We start from the raw sequence: 20,100 nt of genomic DNA, 5'->3' as shown, positions 1-20,100 counted from the left end.
GAGGGGTGTGTGTGTGTGTGGGGGGGTCCCTCCGCTCCCTAGGGGCCGACCGGGGGAGGGTCCCTCCGCGCCCGAGGGGCCGACCGGGGCGGGGGTCCCTCCGTTCCCGAGGGGATGACCCGGTCTGGGGTCCCGCCGCCCCCGAGGGGCCGACCGGGGGGCCCACTGTCCCCCTCCCCGCCTGCAGACCCCTAGGCCCGGCCGAGGGACAGCGGGCAGACCCGACGGCGGCCAGAGGCGCGGGGTCAGGCCTCTTCCGGGGGACACACCTGGGCCCGCCGCGGCTGCCGCTGCCGGAGCGCGGAGCGAGGATGCCGGGCTGGGCGAGCCGGCCCCTCACGTGCCGGCGGCCGTTGGCGGTTAGGGGCGGAGCTCACGCGGGCGGCGCACCGATGGGCGGGGCCGAACCGGGGGAGGGGCGTGGGCGGGGCGGGGCTCGCGGAGAGCAAGGCGGCCCGGGCGGGGGCGGGGGCGGGGGCGGGGGCGGGCTGTTGCGGGAAGGAGGGCCAGAAAGGGCGCTCCCAGGGTCCTCAGCTCCAGGCTCACATGGGGAAACTGAGGCCCCCAGACCAGTCTGACTTCTTTAGATCAAAATTAGGATAGATTCTTTTCTTTCGCTGGATAATAAACTCTATACTGAAATATTTACAGATAGAGCCGAAGTTCCCTTAAGGACCATGCCATCCCCAGTCGTGCTGCCTGCTAAAGGGGACATTTAAGTCAGCTGTGTGTCCTTCCAGCCTTTCCAGGGCCTCACATACAGCTGCATGCGTAGGTGGCCTTACTCTGGGTTTATGGCTGAAACATAATCACATCACAGTTGAAGTCAGTTGAGTTCAGGGCAGGACTGAGAATGCGGTTGATATAAACTGAAGAGCCCTCATTAAAAAAATAAAATCTGACTAGCTTGAGTAGCCTGAGCAAGCACATCAACCCACAAGACCGTACCATTCACACATTTTTACAGAGCTGCTCCCAAGCATCAGATGTGCACAGCCACCTGGGTGACTCACAAACTGGCCAGACTCGAAGGCCCAGGACCTCTGCAACACTCCTAGATGCTCTTCCAGCCCTGCTGGATCAGCCAAAGCCAGCTGCTCGTGAGTCAGGCCTCCCCTCAAATCGGCCGCCTTTCTCAGCCAGCTACCTCTGCCCACACGTGATCCTCTCATCTGCCTTGGACACTGAGGATCCTTTGAATGGTTGTCTTGATTCTGTCCTCCTCCCACTGGATTTGATCTCCACCACCGCCAAAGCCTGATGCTGTCCCCGCTGTACCGAGCTTAGCACACAGTAGGCGCTCAATAAAGACTATTGAGAAAACTGAATTCATGCGTTTGCCTAACAGATACTTGATTCGTACGTACTATGTGTCAGACACCGTTCCGGGCATGGGAGCAGGGAGAGAATGCATAAACGTAGAGTGGAAACCCATAGCCCAACTCAGCAGCTGCCCTTGTCAGGCAGGTCAGTGAATCTTGTCATGTCCACTCTGCCCAGGCCGGGCCATCTGTGCAAGCCTCCTGCAGTCTCTCTCCTTTGTCTCCAGCGCCTGGGCTTCATCCCTGACTTCTAACCTCTTTATTCATATAACAAAAGAGCCAGAAACAAAGGCTGGGATTAATGTTTTATTAATGATAACATTCATACTACAGTTCCCAGATTTACATCCAAAAGAGCATCTTGTATTTACATGCAATGGACAGCCCAAGATAACAAATTCAAACCACAGCTCTTTTAAGACTATGGCTTATTCCAAATTAAATTAAATACATAATACTCTTCCCTCCTCCTTTCAACATGTACAATAAAAACCCACTCTTCCTTCTTTTAGGAAATATAAAATTGCATTGATAACTGCACTGGTTAACAATTAATTACATTTGAAATATTTAAACCTGAGAGACGAGCCCAAACGTGTTTGAGTGCTACACGGCAACACTGGAATTCACAGGGGAACGCTAAGGTCAGTGGTCGATAGCAGAGGGTTGGGGTGGCTCTGATAGTGGCTGATGCCTGCTCTGACTGGAAGCCACGCCGGGCCAGGGCAGAGTGGGCCATTTCCCCCCACACCTCCTCCACTATGAACCATGGATGAATGGGGGGCGGGGGCTGTTACTGTACTTGTTGGTTTTCACTTTAGTTTTTTGTTTGTTTTCATTTCTTCTTGCTTTTAAGAGAAAAAAAAATCTTTGGCCCGTTTAGGTGGGATTTTTACATTATCACATATACATATATAAAATATGGAGGTGCGCTGCGGCAGGCGCCCGTCTCCTCCAATAGCCCCGCCTGGTAATCGCCGGAGTGCACAGCTCTCACAGAGGCAGGCCCCACCAGAACAGAGTGGTCAGAAGAATAAATACACAGTTTTAAAAATGGACAGCTAAGCTGGTCATTATGGCCCGGAGGCAGTGGGTCTTTCTCATTCCGTGATCCTTTATTTTTACATTAAATACTGAAGACGATTCAGTGCATAATTGCTTTTTGGTCGGTCAGACGCTTTCAGATAAAGGCACACCCATCTGAAGGGCAGGCTGTGTTAAACCTAGCACCTGTCACCTGCGACATTTTCGTCCGTCACCAAGATGACGTGGCCTGCCGTTTCCATCTCCCTCCATCTCCTCTGGAAAGGAGAGTGGTTCTCTCTCGCCAGGTGGGACTCGAAAGCACTCTTGGAGCTGACTGGCGCTGCACTCTCCTGACCATTTTGAGGCTATTCTTCCTGTTTCTCAAGCTTTATTCCTTTGTCAGCGGTAAATGTCATGCCCTCCCTTGCTGTCAGCTTGGGTAAGGGGTGCTCCGGAGCCACGGCTTATACTTTCTTCTTCAGTGACTGCTCCAGACACCTCACACTTGACCATGACATCCCTTGCTCCCCATTTCTCTCTCTCTCTCTCTTTCTCACACACACACACACACACACCCACACACCCTTTCTTTTGTTGCTTAATGACACAAGGAAAGCAGTCTGATGATGGGGGAATCCAGCCCAGCTGCCCTCAGGAGGGAACTGGCCTTTCTAGGGGCAGGGAAACCATAGGAAACACTTATTTAAGGGTTACCCATTCGGTAAATTGAGAAGGGGAGCAAGACACTCACAAGTCCACCTGAAGACCTGACACAGGAAATCTTTCCCACGGTCTCCCTTTCGCTTAGGGTCTTCCGCTTTTAAGGCACTGGGTTTTGAAGACTTGCACGGTCAGTAAAACTAAAGATGGGGCGGACTACGCACTTCCAACACAGGGAGGCAAATACAGGCTACCAAACCGGCTGATGACACAGTTACCCACAGTGACAAAAACTGTTTCCAGAAGCACAGTATCTCCGTTAGTGTGTTACACATGCGTCAGCTATGAATGGTTAACCTCTCCAAAACTCGACCACTTTCCTCTCTGCACAAAAGCAGCTCTGCTAAAAGGAAATGCCCCTAAGTACCAGGTCTTGGGTCACTCCCCGAGGAAACGTGCCACTTGCATGTCCAATGTGTGAAGTCACAACCCCACTAATCCCTTCAAGAGCTCAACCATATTCTCGTCCCTCAGTCAACACAGGCAGATGCAAAAACTTTTGGGGAGGGGGAGCACTTTATCAAAACATTCCCAAAGTCAGGACCTGCCAGGAAGTAGTTACACTTCATGTGGTGGAGACCTGCTGTTCTATAAAAAGAAAAACACCAAACCCTCAATGGAAGGAAAACTTCTGAGTTTTGTAGAGCAAATTTGCATCCTGAACTACAATCAGGATCGACAGCTAATTTTCATTTGGTTTTTCATCGGAAGAGCTCGTTTTCCTTCACGACGGCTCTAGCGGAATTACTTTCTGGAGTTGGCGCTGGACCCAAACAAGCTGATGATGTCAGTCATTGCTTGTTTCAGGTGCTTCCCAAAGCGATGCGAGTCCTTTCGTGTGAAGACAAAAAACGAAAACGCACGTTACAACATGGAAACCCCCACGCTTCAAGCCTTTACACTTGGAACCTGACTCAAAGAACAAAAGTTCCTTTTTTGCCAGTTCTCTGGGCTCTGGCTGAATGGCTTAATCACTAAGTTACACGTTCTGGAGAAACGCTGCGGGTTCAAAGAGATAACAGTTTCTAAGTTCACATGGCTGTCGTCTTGATGCAAGGCTTCCCCTAACATCAACGCATCACATAAAGCACAATAAATAAGTGAATTCCAATCCTCTCTGCTAACGGTGAACTTGGCCGTGCTTTCAGGGGATACACAACGTGGAAAGGCAGAATAGAAACAAGGATTCAGGGTGCCATGCTAGGAAGGAAGTCACGTTTTCCACTCCCACAGAACATTGCAGGCCCTGCGTCATCTTATCTGCGTTCTCCTTAGCATGTGCGCGCTGACCTCCATCCACCCTCCGATATCAGAGTCTGAGAATTATACAAGCACTCCCACGTGAAGATTTAAGACCATTGCTATAGGCAAAGACAAATGTTTGCAACCAAATAAGATCATTTCTTTAAAATTAGGTTAAAGAGGGGCGCCTGGGTGGCTCAGTCGGTTAAGCATCTGTCTTCGGCTCAGGTCATGATCTCAGGGTCCTGGGACTGAGTCCCATGTCGTGCTCCCTCCTCAGAAGGGAGTCTGCTTCTCCCTCTCCCTCTGCCCCTGCTTGCCCCCCGTTCATGCTCGATCTCTCTCTCAAATAATAAAATCTTTAAAAAAATAAATAAAATTAGGTGAAAGAATTTAAAAACTCATTTACTGAAAATGTCCAAACTGAGTAAAAGCATATAGTCGAACTTCTATTTTCTGTCAAATTAAGGAAAAACATGCCTGTCAAATGAAAAAGGAAACAGTAAAAATACTTCATCTTTAGGAAAGGGGGCTTCATTTTGTACTTACGGTCTCAGGGCTGGAGAACTTGGAAGATATATGGAAACTGATGAGGTTCTCTCCCACGAGGATGTATGACACGCCATAACCATCATCGGCGACCTACAGAACCAGGGAAGATGAAGTTTAACCTCGGGGAACGAGAGGATGTGGAAAGGGGACTCTCTCACATTTTACAGACAAGACAGCGTAAACACCTGCATTAATCATCTGCAGAATTCCTCGGGGTGGGTGGGGGTTCACCAACAAGGAAACGAGGAGCGCTCAGAGTCCACGAAGACCCACAGTGGAGGCGGACGGGCACGTCCAGTCCCCAGATACACAGCTCCGTGTATATCTACACTCAGACACTTACTGGCCCGAAGCCCCCTCCGCTGGACACATATTCCGGATTCCTCTCCAAATCAAACAGCTCCACCTGCTGCTGAGGAGTCTGGCTGGTCGATAATCTCCACGGCTCAGATAAAACCTATTGAGTAGAACAAGGAGATTCTCTAATGACACTTTTCCCACTGCTGTCCTCTTCTGTCCCTGCTCAGCCCCGGTGGGAGACAGGGAGAGGCTCGCTGGGTCTCCAGGCTGTCTCAGACGCCGGAGGTCTGCGTCCCTGATGGCCTCGCTGGCTCGGGCCAGTACGTGCGCAGAGAGGGCATCTGGACTGGAGGGGCCAACGCCAGCAGAAAAAAGGGGGCAGATACACGAACTAAGATTCAGAAAGGAGGCCGTGCCCTGCTGGAGCTAATCTTTAGGAAATTTTCAAGCTGCTTGTTCAACACAGCATTATTTAAAGTTAAATTCCATACCTTAAAATTAAATAAACTGTATTAAAAACAAGAGTGATAAACACTCAAGGGCTCATCACTTCCTAATTACTCGAGTACACCTTACAATGACCCAAGCTTGAGGTCATTTGCGTCGAGGAGGTCAGGAGGATACGTGTGACACACAGCATTCCCGGGGGACTGAAGGGGCACAGCACTAAAAGCACAGCTCAGATTTGATACCGTGATGACAGCTGAGCCCGAAGACCCACTGGTGAGGCTGCCCTGACTCACTCTCAGCTTAGCCAAGAAACCTGGGCAAGCTGCCACTATAGCAGCAGGGACTTACTTCCTTCAGGAAAGGGGAATCCACGGCCAGGTATTTGGACACCACGTAAAGACAGAAGAGATGGCGGTCGATCCCAGAGCCAGTCATTGCGAGTCGGTACAGATGCTGGTGCTTCTCGGATGCGATCTGGAACAACCTGAGCCTCTGCTCAACCTGAGCAACAAAGGGTGGGAGAGTCACGTCATGCAGGATGGACCACATGAGCCTTCTCTGCAGGGGCCCGATGGCACCATTAAAGCAGGCGACTGGGGGGTCTCCGGGAGAGAGTGCCAGAGCGGAAGACCCCCCGAGCAGCTGCCCCCTCCCCAGATCATGCTCCCGACGGGGCAACCCGAGGGAAAACCCGAGCCCCGAGCCTGTGGGGGGAGCTTGGGTGTGGGCAGCGGGCTCCGTTGACCCCGAGTAGAAGGTTCCATGGCACGGTTCCAGGCTCCTCACCCACACACCAACTCCCATGCCTCCCCATGCCATGTGAGATTCTAGTGCAGACTCCTAGGGAGTCCAAGCTGATTCGCAGACATTGCAGAACCGACGCAAGTCTTAACCTCTCTGTGTGTGTCCCGACCCCGTTTAGCTCCCTTGAAAAGAGACGGGGAGAGAAGCTGAATTCGGCACCCCCGGAGAAGGTGTGCACGGGACCTCCTCAGCCTGGAGCCAGCTTACCGTCTGGGTGGGGTCCACCATGGCGAGCACAAAGTTGCACGACTCAGCGGTACAGGAACGCACGGTCTCCGTCCTCCCCTCTCGGAAGAGCCGGGTCATGGAGGCCTCGTACGTCAGGCAAAATTTGCCCATGTCCTGGGAGAGGAAAAGTATTTTAATACAAGGCAGGGCCCGCTGATGGACTCTAATGCACAGGAAGGGATGGGTTACGGTCAGCTTTAGCTTTTAGTCCTCATCAGTCTTCACACGGGGTTGTGCAACAGGCAGACGGAGACATCATTAGCTTTGGAAAGGCCCGGGGGTGGGTGGGAGGGGTCAGTTTCTGGGTAGCCCAGGTCCTATTTCCAGATGCAACTGATGCACAATTTCCTGAGCTTCACACACCTACTCGAGTGCAGACACACTTATGGAAGGGATATGTGACAAGATGGGCATGCAACATTTGGAAATTATTCAAAGACACAAGGTGTTGGCAGGAAATATTCCATCATGTTTGGATGACAATGAGGATGACCCAGGAGAGAAGGGACAGGTGAGGAGCAATGTCCCCCAGCAGGAGGGCAGGTGGCCAGCTGCCCCACCGGACAGGAGCAGAGGGGGGCGGCTGTGGGGAAGCGGGGGGACGGTTAGGAGGTCTCTTTGGAACGCTCTCGTTTTCTCCATGAACCAAGGAGAAGGCTTGGCCTGCTGAGGCTGGGGAAGCAGGGAGGGGCCGGGAGTCAGAGTGAAGGCGTGGGGAACCAGCACAGAGGGGCATAGAGGGGGCTGCCCGGGGGCCCGCCAGAGTCAGCAATCAGTAATTGGAAGTGGAAGAGGCAGCCCCTTGGGGTTTGTCTCCAGCCAAGCCGGCCTCTTGGGTGCAGGGCTGAGGAGCCCATGCCCAGTGTGGGGGAAAGGGCAGGGCAAGATGGGCAGAGGCCCCGTGGGGTCCGGGGACTAGAAGCGGGACAGGATGACAGAAGAGGTAGCACCTGAGGCTGAGCCCCTGTAGGTGACAGGAGGACAGCTCAGCAGGGGCTCCAGGGAGAAGCAGCAGGTGGTGCAGGACAGGGTCCGAGGAGCACACAGCGTCCCGCCGCATGCGCTATGGGAGGAAATCACCTGCCAACTGACCCCGGCCGCGGGCCAGCTCCAAGACACCCAGGTTCCCAGTCTGGACGGGAAAGTGGCCCACAGCAGTCTGTGGACCCCAATTCTTCCTGACCGGACAACGCCTCTCGGCGTCTGGGCCCTGCTGACCCCAAGGGCACAGAGGACACCCTGTCACCAGCCGATACGGTGAAGCAAAACCCAGTGCCAGAGTCAAGGCTGAAGTTCCCGGTGAGCGGGCCATGCCTGGGAGTGGCCTTCGGGGCTCTGTCCCTCCCCCAGTCCTGCCTGTGAAGTGACGAGGCGAGCAGGCCACGGGGTGAGGAACACAGGCCCGGAGGTCTCTGACGAGCCACCGCTGACTGCCATCCACGCGCGGCACCCCGACAGAAGCCTTCCACGCTGCCCCCGACGCCCGGCACAAGGAACCACCAACTCACCACACTTCTTCCACACACCAGTCATTACTTTTCCCTTGGGTGGGCTCCAAGAGGGGCTCTAACTCCTCATTCTATTCTATGTAGAGTGAGAATAAGAATAGAACAGGTAAGCAGGGGGGTCCAGGTGATTCGTCAAATATGCCTTTCAGAGAACTTCCTACCAGCTGTCGCCGGCGGGCAGGTTCAAAGGGGCGCATGACAAGGCAATGGGGGAGGGGGGGCAGGAAGAGAAGGAGCTATAAGAGAAAAGTAGAAATCTGGCATTTTAGGCATTCAATAAACGTTAGCTTGGGATACATAATGCACTGATTTATGCGAGGTCCACTTTCCAACACCAAACTTTAATTGTGTCAGTGGTCAGCACAGTCATGCATTGATACCCATAATTTTGCAAACGATCGTCTAAAAACCTCTTGGCTAATGCACTGCATGTTAGTGTGCTCAGCCCTGCCCCGCCCCCGTGAGAGCCAAGCCGGGTTGCACCTGCAGCCCCACTTCACCTGCCGCAACCAGCCGCCATCGGGAGAACACCTCCAGTTTCTAATGAGCCGGATCAAAAGACATGGTCGGTGGAGATATGGACAGGAAAAGGTGTGAGAATACAAACCAGTCACACCCTGGGATTGCAGCCCCGGGGCTCGGGGCTCAGGGTTCAGGGGGGTGGCATGTGGAATTTTTCACCTCTAGTTTCTAAATGAAAAGTAAACATGGCCCCAAAGCAGGAAGCAAATAGCTGTAGACTAAAATTACGATCCCCGCCAAGTGTCTTCATTCAGTCAGTCACCACTTATTTACAAATGCCTATTCCTCTGTAGCTAGCACGTTCCTGGCACTGGGAACCGATCACGTCCCTGCCCTCAAGGGGCAAATGTTCTAATGGGAGAAATGGGGTTACAGAATATTACACAGTGATAGGTGCACTGAACAGAAACAAGGCAGGGTGACAGAAGAGCGAGGGGGTGGGAGCAATTTTAAATAGGAGACAGGGGCACTTGAGCAGACACCTGAGCAACCACGCCTCGATCTGGGAAACAGCAACCACCAATGGAGAGCAAGTGCAAAGGCCCTGAGGTAGGTATGAGCCTGACATATTTGAGCACAGCAAAAAGGCCAGTGTGGCAAAAACTGAGTGAATGAGACCGGATGTGTTATGAGAGAAGGTTGGAAGGGCAGACAGGGATCAGACCAACGGTCACTAACCTTAGTAACATGTTAACTTGGAAGGGAAAAATAGATATATTTTAATGTCTACTAACCTCAAACTCAAATACAGCTTTTAGAGACACAGCCAACAAACCACAGTAACCGCCAACAGTGCGGTGACTTTGAAGAGAAAATCATAGCTATCTGCACAACAAATTATGGTTGTTGCAGATGTCCCAAAATACCATCTACGCTTATCATGACTTCAAAATTACAGTAGTCATTAACTCTGCCACCATAAATTTAGTGCATAATTACACTCACTGCACCACTCATTTACATTTAATATTTTGACGTGCATTTTTACTAACTGATTACCTCTGTAATATCTATGTATTTCCTTTAATGCTTTATAAATGTTATTCTGAGATGGGCTCCCCAAGGCTTTCCCAAACTGCCTATAGGGTCCAGGGCACAGAGAAGGGTCAGAAGCCTGGAACAGACCCCCAGGACATGCAGGACATCTGGATTTATGCAGAGCCAAGGGGAGGTCCTGCAGCTCTAAGCTGAGCAGAGAAGGGTCGAAGCCACAATTCCACAGAGCCACGTCCCTAACGCAGTTGGTGCTCAACCGAGCCTGCACGCAAGAACTTCTGAACGGAAAGATCTGCCTCACATTTTTAATAATAGGTCGTCTCAATACACTGACCCTTCTTAATAGGTTGAGTGCTCCGTGAAGAACTGACATGGGTGGGGGGAGGAAGCAGGGTGGAGAATAAAATCCTGATTATTTCCAGCCTGAGGGTAAGGAACAGCTATAAGTCCTGAAAACAAGTGATCTGTAACTTCGAAAAAGTAACTTAGGGTTTCTTAAAAAGCAATCGTAATGCACCTTGTGCAAAAAACGTGAACAAAGAACAGTGTAAGAAAATAAAGATCAACCTTCACAGCCCCTTGCTGTATTCTTCATCAACTCCTACTAGATTTTGCACAGGATAAAGCAAGAGCTAGGACACGTGTTCCGTAACATAACAGGCAGGTAGCAAATATCACAGTTTTGAGGGCCAGGTAGGCGGTCTCTGTGGCACCTGGCCAGTCCACTCAAAACACCTGTGAACAGGCCCTCCACACCGAGTGTGACTGAATGCTAACAATACGCTGAACTTACACTTGATATTCACACGTCACAAAATAGCATTCTTTTTGTTTGTTTGTCTTCCAATTATTGAAAACACAATACCATTCTAAGCTCAAGGGCCATGTGAAAACAGGTGAAGGGCGGGATGTGGCCCATAGGCAGTTTGCAGATCACCCTAGTAAAAACTCAAAAGTTTCACGTGGTGTCTGATGGCCAAATGTTCTCACAGAACACGCTATAGACACATTTAACCATCACACACACGTCTGTTGTGCAAAAATACAATTTAACACGTTTCATGCTGATAACATTTTTGACTGATTCAAACTTTTACCAAGAGGTATGTTTCAGCTCATCTTTGTGAACCTGTCCATAAAGGATACAATTCTCAAGGAAGAATTTGCCTGGGAAATGGGTATACTTTCAGGACACACATTTCCTGCTGTATGAGCCCAGCGGCCGCACGCACACTTCCCTAAGTTCCCCTGTACAAACACGGAATTGAAAGAAGACCTTTGCAAATCACAGAGGCAAAAATGCAGTCTTTCTTACGTTGCACTTATCAGATTCCTAGCAAGATTAAATTTTCCACGTACATTCCCTAACAATTTGTAGTTTTCTGGTCTCGTGAATCACCAACGTCTGCTCTGACTCCATTTTCCTACTGGGCTGTTTATTTGCTTCCCAAAAGGAACCACTTAGCCAATTTTTCCAACCCCATTCACTAATCGACTCATTCCCTCCCAGTGATGTTAAATCCTGCCTTCATCCCAGAGAACGGCCCAGTGCTGCACCTTGCTCATTACTAGACTCTTCCAATTTCTACATTTAGGCTTTGGAAGAACAAGTGCCCACCTCGTTACTTTTATTTTTCAGAATGTTACTGGTTATTCTCAAACGCCACCTCTTCCAAATGAACTTGAGGATCAGTCACTTGAGCTCCCTTCCCAAAATCATCTCCGGACCTCAGACTGTGTCCACACTGGACGTGTGAACTGGGCACACTCACCTCTGTGGGGTTGCGACTTTCTACCCAAAACCAAAGCCTTGTCTCCCTGTTGGAGACTGTCTCTGCCTCCCTCCCCAAAAGTCCCACCTGCTTTATAAACGTATGCCTGGATCCCAGGCTCCTATCTCTGGTTCCCATTCCACTTGCCCTACTGTACTTTCTACTTGGCCAAGTGCTAGACAAGGGAGATACTGGTCTTTGTAGAATTCTGCTCCGGGCTCCTTCCTGAGCAGCCTCCTTAATTACAAAAGCTTTTCTGCCGTCTCCATCTCCTGAGAAGACATACTGATCCTCCTCCTGCCCAATTATCCCATCAGCTGCAGTCACTGTACTTACAGAAAGGCCTTCGAGAACAGTGGAAAGCAGCCTCATCCTTGCTTTAATGGGGTTACTCACATTTTCACCTTTAAAGCCATATGCTGGCTACTGATACATGATGCTATTTATCATGTTAAGGAAACAGCTCCTATTACTTAGAGGTGTTATCGGGAATGCATGCCAAGTTTTCAATGTCTTTCTAGTATCTGTCGAGACGATTATCCTTTTTCTTTCCTGATCTAATAATATAATTTGATCTGTTACTGGATTTACTAATACCAAACCATCCCCTTGTTGCTGGCACCATAAGCTGCTGCTGGTGATTACACGTTTCCTACACTGCTGGATTCTATTTGCTAGTATTTTATTTAGCTTTTTTGTATGTACATTCATGAGCAAAACTGGTCTACGGCTCTTTCGCACCATCCCTCTAATTAAGACACGGACTCTAGAACCAGCCTGCCTGGATCCAAGTTCAGCCATGCCACTGTGAGTTGTGGGTCTCAGGCAAGGGAGCTCACCTCCTCGTGCGTGAGGCAGAGATGAGAAAGGCCCCCTCATTCATCCTCAGAGCTCCTGCAAGGCACTTCGCATCACCTGGGCGGCTCTATGCAGCTCCTTATCATGCCCAAAATGAAGCTGGCTCTGGGCATCAACCAGGCGGCCCCTCACTTTCGGAAGCCTCTGGAACCCTACGCTCATCCAAGCAACGAAGCTGCTTCTAAGCAGATTCATGTTGGCGGGCGGCTCTCCAACTTCTGACTTTCATCATGGGGACTGACCTCCTCCTGGCTTCTTACTTTATCTTGGGTCAGCATTACTAACTTCTGTCGCTGCAGAAAATAATCGTTTCGAGATCTGCAAATGTATTACCACGGAACCTGCTGTTCTTTTACGAAAATCTTCTCTGTATCTGAGATGGCACCTCCTTCTATTGCCCGAACACTGCGTATTTACATGCCAAGTCTGCTCAGCAATTTTTAATCTCAAGCTTAGTAATGCTAAGATCAGATTCCTCCATCTAGTTACTGTATTTATCAGTCCCCTCGCTCCATCGGACAAAGAGCTCCTACAATGGCCGCGCTTCTGTCCAATGGCTCCGCGTGCGTGCACTCCGGTGAGTATGTTACTTGGGAAAAGAAAGCTTCGTGATTTGATCATCTTTGTTAAGAACTACCATAGAGGCACCTGGAAGTACGATAGGAAGTACCTATCCCAGTTTCTCTGATTTTAACATTCTCTCTTCTGCTGTCCTGCATCTGTGTCTTTTCTTGACTCGCCCCACCCCCGCCGAGAGGGGATCTGCTCAGCACACGTCCCATCCCGTCTGTGGTAGAAGGCCTGGACCACCGCAGGACTATGAGCAGGCTGTGTCTCAGCCGCTGGACCCCGGGACAGGCGTCCAGCCTCCCCACCCCCGGGGCAAGTGGCTCCAGGCACATGCTCAGGACCCTGAGTGCTTGTGACGAAACCCGGGCTTGTACCTGGTAATGCGCCAGCTGGAGAGCAAGTTGGACGAAGGCATCCGGGCTCGTACGGCACTTCTTGATCAGCCCTTTACCAAAGGTGTGGAATGGGAAAGAGTGGAAATCCACGTCATTTGCCAGAATGTTGGCGCTGTTCAGGGAAGTCTCTATCACCTCTTGACACTGGAGAAAAAAGAAGAAAGAGGTGTTACTTACTGGCCAGTGACACACCCCGAAGAGGCGAGATTTTCGTGCAGCCGACAGGGCTGTTGCTTGGAAACACACACAATCCAGTTTTCTTCCCGGAGCCACAGTCCGGGAGCAACAGGGCCCCCTGCTCGCCCAGGAGTGCCGGGGTGACCTGAGCAGGAGGAAGGCCGGTGGGGCACTGCCGATTCCTGGTCTGAGCGCGACCCCACAGGGCATTCCGCACAGTCCGCTTTGTTTAGTATTGTGAAATCCACTGTGGCGACCCCAGACCAAATTTTAAAAAACAAACGAGCCGTGGTACGACCATGCCATGGAGAGGAGCTCCCAAGCCACGAGAGAACGTGGAGGAACCCTAAACGCATGTGACTAAGGGAAAGAAGCCGGTCTGAAGAGGCCACGTTCAATAGGATTCCAAGAATGGGACATTCTGGACGAGGCAAACTGTGGTGACCGTGACAAGATCCCTGGGCGCCGGGGCGTGGGGGGGGGCAGGGAGGGACAGGCAGCGCCCAGATCCGGGGCAGTGAAACTGTTCTGTGTGAGGCTGGACGTGGATACAGGTCACCGTACATCCATCCAAACACCAAGAACGCACACCGCTAACTAACGCTGAACCCCACGTCAGCGATGGGCACGTGTGTGCGCTGGGTCGGGGGAGGCGGGTAGGAGGGATCTCTCTGGACTTTCCGCTCAACTGTGCTGGGAAACTACAACCGCTCGAAGAAGTCAAATCTATAGAAAAATTTTGAATACACGGTGACCAACTTGGTCGGGTACAAGGACCCTCAGCCCACACACCCTGGCAGCAGCAACACCTCTGAGGAGTGCACACCGGCCCTGGAGATGCAGGACAGAAGGCCTGGCTAACACGGTAGCCCCACGCGTGGCATTTTCTACTTCGAGAATCACTCCTCGGGCCTCAGGAGTGACCGCTTGGATCAGATATGCACGAATGTGGTATTTCCAACCCTAAACTTCCTTCCTCAAAACGCTTCCTTTTATTGAGCGGCCTGTGTATGAAAATCTTTAAGAGAGACAGAAATGGTAAGTTAGTGATCTCAGAGTATTTCCACTCTAAAGGAAGTGACTTTGTTTTTTCACTTTTTCACTGTGACGTCCAGCCAAATCTGAGCTGGCAATCTCGCTGACCATCTTCGCCAAAACTTGAAGCAGAACCATTTCCTGGGGCCCCTGAGACAGCAGGAGCTGTGACAAGCAGCTCCGTGGCCCCTGCGCGGACACAAGTCCGTGTCCGTGGCCTCCAGCTGAGCTGGTGCACGCGCAGCAAGTACGCGGGGGCAATCGGGCTGTGACCGTTCGCGCTCATCCCCCACGCCAGGTTGTTCGGACTCACTTCCTCCGGGATGTCCCACTGCAGCCGTGTGGGGTACGGAATATTCGGGTTGGGGTCGCCCTTGCAGTGCCCGTCCTCCGCATAGCCCAGGTGAAAGGAGTCCATGGCCAGGACATACTGTCGCAAACAAAAAGACACACGCGTCAGATCAGAGAAGACTATGGTCAACAGTGTTACCTCAAGCATCTTTGAAACGACCTCCAGAGGAGACAGAACCTTGCTCTTCGAGGAGATATGTAATGAAGACTTAGCAGGAGTGACTCCCGGGGCTAGCAGCGTGCTTGTTCGCACCTGACATGCGCTGCACAGCCACCTAACGTGGAAGTTCTTATTTCCATTGTAGAGGGGAGGAAACCGGACACGGGGAGGCTCCGCGGCTTGCGGGCTGGCAAGCAGCTCGGCCAGGACTCCAGCACCGACGGAGCCTGTTTCCAGGTCCCGGGTGCCCGCTGGGTGTCACCCCCCCCCCCAAGTCTGGAAGGCAGGCCCCATTATTCCCACTGTGTAAATGAGGAGGCCGAGCCTCCCGGGGGGGGAGGCCGTGCCCCCAGTTTTCACACTCCCCATGAGCCAGGCCCCGGGCACAACTGTGACATTCTCTTGCGCCCCACGGGGCACCCACACCAACACTCAGCTGTATATACCGAGCAGCTACTAAGGGCCAGCACCCCTCTGGGCACCGGTGAGAGAACAGTGAACAAAACAGACCAGAATTTCTGCCTTTCCTCAAAACGTTAAACGTGGCCACCTGACCCACCCAGTCCGCTCCAGGGTACACACTAGCGAGAGATGAAAACATGCACTCACGTAAGACCCATGCACGAATGCTTCCCAGGGGCAGTGTTTATGGTCGTCGGAATGTGGAACCATGCACCGGCCAGAACACAGTCAGAGAGACAGAGGGTAGATGTGTGGTTGCCCAGGGGTGGCGGGGTGGGGGCGCGGAATGAAAATGTCCTAAACTTGGATGCTGGTGATGGTGGTATGACCAACCACCTTGTAAACACCCCAAACCCAGCAAATTGTGTGCCTTAAGAAGATGAATTTTATGGTATGTCAATTATCAATTATATCTCTGTAAATAATAATCTTTTTTTAAAAAAAAAAAAAAGGAATCCCTGCACTCAGGGAGCTTACATCCCAGTGGCGGAGACCAAAAAAAAAAAAACCCACAAAAAACCAAAACCACACCCAAGTCTGGCTGGTGGCCCTGCCGGATGGTGAGGGGTCGGGGGCTCCAGCGTGGGGGCGCGTGGAGGCGGCCACGTGTGTCCGTGTGGTCGGCGTCCATGTGATCTAAGCAAGCGAAGGAGCCAGTCTATTTGTGTCTGAGCCGCTCTGCATCAAAGCCCCCAGAGAGTCCAACACACTGAAGCTTCAGAAATGCGTCGCCAGCAAACAGGATCCAGCTCTGACCAGATTTATTCTTGACTGGCTCGCCATGAGCAGACCAGCTCCCGTTTTAATTTGGCTCGGGGCTCCATGACAAGAGAGCGGGGTCAGTCCCATCTCTGTGGGGAGCTCCTGGGGCCCGCGTCCCTGGAGCCACAGGCCATTCTGTCAGCTGCCAGGAACAGGAGTGATCGCCTTGGACTCACAACGCAATCCCTTTACCCTTATCTCCTCCAGAGCACTTAAAATAGAAGCACGGCCTCGTCAACGTGCAGATTTCTCCACCTGGTAAGTTACCCGGTGTCGTCCCGGCTGCCCGTGGCTCGGGTTCTGTCTCCTTCACCGAGAAAAGCTGTCACTCAGGACATCTTGGAACAGGTGCAGCAAGCCTGGACGACTCCGCTGTGTAGACTGACCCCGTGTCTAGCTGCTCTGTCCAGGGGCCAAAGATGGCTGGATCTTCACCACATCAGCAGATGGGCGGCGGTGAAGACCCTTCTGAGACTTGACCGCTTTTATCGTATGTTCGCGTCTTGGGACCATACCGCTATCTTAAAGACTGTAAGTAATGCTTTGTTTTCCCTGTCTATGCTTTTTCCAACATTGAAGACCTCGCTTGGCTGAAGGAACAGCAGGTCTGTCTTGCCAAAGCCCCAACCAGGTATAAGACGGTCAAGAGAAGTCTTGGAGTGGGTATCAGGCACTCTTAACCCAGGACTGGGAGAAGGCAGGGGGAGGGGCCTGGAGGGAATGCGGTCGAGCTGAGGCCTGACGGGGCCCATGGCCAGGAAAAGAGTGTTCTGGGCAGAGGAGGGGGCGTGTGCCAAGGCCCTGCAAGAGACAGCAGGACATGCTCTAGGATTTGTGTGGCTCTAGGGCAAAAATGGATAGAATGTTTTAAAAATAAACGTTGAGATTCAAAGCCTTCACAGAAATTAAAAAGAAGAGGAAAACAAAGGACGAGGTCGTGCGTTAAGATGTCTTTACAAGTTCACTACGATTTCATCATTTTAGGTCCTCGACCGAGCTCCACACCCTGTGAAGGACAGTGGGGTCCTCAGCCTGCAGTCCCAGGGATGTGGCTCCCCCAGATGCAAAAAATTTAGGTCACGTTACTCACTCCATTTACTAGAGCAGCAGAAGACTGCAAAGTACAGGCTGAGCATTCAGGGTGAATTTCAAAGGGCCTTGTTGCTTTCACAGAAAGTTACCTTGAGTTTCATCAAATCAAAATACAGAAATTTCTGGATCAGGTCCACTGTTGACAATCCCGGAGTTTAGAAATTTCTTCAAACAAGAACCATGGCGGATGAGTTAAGAAAGCAAATCCTTCAATTGTTCGTGCCAAACACAAAGACAGTTCCAACAGTTCAGGGAGAAATGGATTTTTTAAAATTTAAAGAAGTGGCAGCGTCAATCCAACACTGCATTTTAACAAGCTGGTAGAGGGACCGGCTGATAGGGGTTTGGTGGTTTTTAAATAACTTGGTAATTCTGAGAATTAAATGATGTGGTTGCATTTTTATCAACCAGGATTTTAATATGCTTGCTTCTAGTGCCGAACACTTGGCACGTGGGAAAAATCTCGAAAACACAGCAAAGAAGAAATGGTTTTGCTTTAGCTCTGCCCTGGAGTCCTCGCACGAGAGCCCACTGCCATTCCATTACTTTGGTTCTACCCGGAGATGGCATTAACTGTGTTTCTATTTAAGGAAACTAAGTTGTAGGAAATGAAGACACAAAGGCCTTTTGTTCACCTAATTAACGTTACGTGAAGTGCCGACGTGCGGTAAGAAACCTTCTATGATCAGACGGTATCACACAATGAAACGTGGTCTGGGGTCTGGATTTGCAACAGCAATTCCCACACTCACGTCAAAGCTGCCACCACTCACCTCCCACAGGTGTGCGACAATGGGCGCGTCGGCCCAGGAGTGCTCGGCGTTCATGCCTATCTTCCCGTTTTTGAAGGCAATGAACGTGAAAGACTTATCGAACCACCTACGTGGAAAACAAACGTTCATGGGACTTAACTGTTTAAAAAGACCAAGTCAAACGAAAACCACGTACTTGTCTTATTCAGGATGGGCTCCTCTGTCCCCACCCCCCAAACAGCGGGCCGACACTCATAAATCTCCGCAGAGAGTGATAATAAGAGCACACAGGGAACTTAGATCAGTCACTTCCCTGTTATCAGACACAAAGATAAGCAGAACAGAGTATGTTATTCTAACATGAAGGGACCCACAAGGCAAGCACAGGGAGCCAGGAGGCCATGCGCCCGCACACCCCTACCCTGGACTGAGCCTCACACCCCCCTGCGGGGCAGGCAGGACCGCTCCGCAGACAAGGGAAGGGAGGCTCCAGGTCAGTCACGAGCTCAGGGAGCAAGCCAGAGCCGATACCCAGCTCAGCCCCGTCCACCACCTTCTCCTGCCTGGATTCCAGGCGCCGGCTGCCACTCCTCTGACCAGCGCCTCCGATCGGAGATGGTCAGGCACGGAGAGAGAAAAATCTCAAGTCTGCTGCTTGAGGGGTGTGTGTGTGTGTGTGCGCGCGCGCGCAGAAAAGAGAACCAAAGCTGTGTTTTTGTGCAAGCCTTATTCCTTCAAGGTAGAGACACAGCCACGTTACCTGTCAAAACACCTGCCGTGTAGGAGAGACTTGGCGTAGCTGTCCATGGATGCATCCGGGTCTTCCTTCCTGTACCCTTGCTCTGTTTCATCGAGTGTCACGAAGAACGCTGCTTTTTCCACAGCATCAAGGGACTGTTTGTTTTTCCCACGCCCAAAATAGGCTTGGCGACACTTGGCCCAGGGTACTCTGAAACAAGGGTTAGAGTCAAACCTACAGGAATGTGGGGACATCTTACATGTGATGTTCAAAATGACGACGTTTTTCACAGTTTTGTAGGAATTTAAGGGGAACCGCGTATTTAGGACTCTGTCTGCAGCGGGTCAGCACCACCCGTCGGCAGGCGCTCCAGAGCAGAGCACAGGCACGGCGTGCACCTCTGTTCACTCAACGCCAGACGGGCCACAGGAATGCATACTTTGAGCACAGCGACCTGGGGGCGGTGGCCCCGAGACAGGGCTCCCCGCACCCGCGCCAGGGTCCATCCTGAAGATGTTCTGGCAAGTGCATGTGAGCACGTTCCCTCCTGCCCGGCTCTGCTCCAGCCCTTGTGCACGTGCTAGCTCACTGACCAACACTACCACTCCCGCCTTTCAGAGGGAGAAACTGAGGCACAGAGATGTGGTCACGGCTACTCTGTGGCAGGGAGAGCTTCAAACCCAAGCTGTCCTGACCAGGTCCATGCTACTAATGCCCACAGGACATCCGGGGGCTAAGAGGCAGCCCTGGGAAGGGGATTCTTTTCATCCCACCTTTCGTGGGATACAAGAAGCTGACGTGACACCCACTTCCTGAGAGTTGTTCCAGCCGTGGCTCCTTTGATTGCTCCGGGACCCCTCACTCGGGCCCTCCTTTGGTCCTTCACCCCACCCACCCTTCCAGATCGGGGTCATCTGGCCTGTCTCCTGTCCTCTTCTCTCCCCGAGTGCTCTGCCGAGACAGCCTGTGGTGCCAACACCCCCATAAACACCAGGGTCCCCACACACACAGCTAGCCGGGACCTCTGTCTTCACTGTCTGCCAGGGGCCACAGGGACAACAAGGATGGCTACTACACAGCTCGTGCTGCGTGAGGGGACAGGAAGGTGACAGGCCAGCATATACACTCGGCGTCTATGAGAAGTGCTCAGGGCGGGGGGAGACGCTCATGTATACACTTGACGTCTATGAGAACTGCTCAGGGAGGGAGGAGATGCCCATGTATACACTCGGCATCTACGAGAAGTGCTTGGGGGGATGAGACGCCCATGTATACACTCGGCATCTATGAGAAGGGCTGGGGGGG

At 51.8% G+C, this 20,100-nt stretch overlaps 2 protein-coding genes across 2 annotated transcripts in view; both read right to left on the bottom strand.

Moving 5' to 3' along the window:
- Positions 1–1,468, bottom strand: part of TESMIN (testis expressed metallothionein like protein) — a 41,140-nt gene extending 39,672 nt beyond the window's left edge. Inside the window, exon 1 of the mRNA XM_081797653.1 lies at positions 1,364–1,468. The gene's annotated coding sequence lies outside the window, so the exon portion shown is untranslated. The remainder of the gene's footprint in view (positions 1–1,363) is intronic.
- Positions 1,469–1,615: 147 nt separating this feature from the next.
- The window catches only part of CPT1A (carnitine palmitoyltransferase 1A), a 28,624-nt gene continuing 10,139 nt past the window's right edge, over positions 1,616–20,100 (bottom strand). The window contains exons 8-16 of the mRNA XM_081797652.1: positions 18,817–19,005; positions 18,078–18,183; positions 14,791–14,907; positions 13,245–13,409; positions 6,624–6,758; positions 5,961–6,113; positions 5,206–5,319; positions 4,860–4,952; positions 1,616–3,899 (exon numbers count right to left, since the gene is read on the bottom strand). Of these exons, the coding sequence (XP_081653778.1) occupies positions 3,813–3,899; positions 4,860–4,952; positions 5,206–5,319; positions 5,961–6,113; positions 6,624–6,758; positions 13,245–13,409; positions 14,791–14,907; positions 18,078–18,183; positions 18,817–19,005 (1,159 nt within the window). The 3' untranslated portion in view covers positions 1,616–3,812. The remainder of the gene's footprint in view (positions 3,900–4,859; positions 4,953–5,205; positions 5,320–5,960; positions 6,114–6,623; positions 6,759–13,244; positions 13,410–14,790; positions 14,908–18,077; positions 18,184–18,816; positions 19,006–20,100) is intronic.

This window comes from Leptonychotes weddellii, chromosome 11 (assembly GCF_054177405.1).
Source record: "Leptonychotes weddellii isolate Sample4059 chromosome 11, ASM5417740v2, whole genome shotgun sequence".
NCBI lineage: Eukaryota > Metazoa > Chordata > Mammalia > Carnivora > Phocidae > Leptonychotes > Leptonychotes weddellii.
The sequence above is the reverse complement of the archived record's forward strand: the minus strand, read 5'-3'. Positions and strand labels throughout refer to the sequence as shown.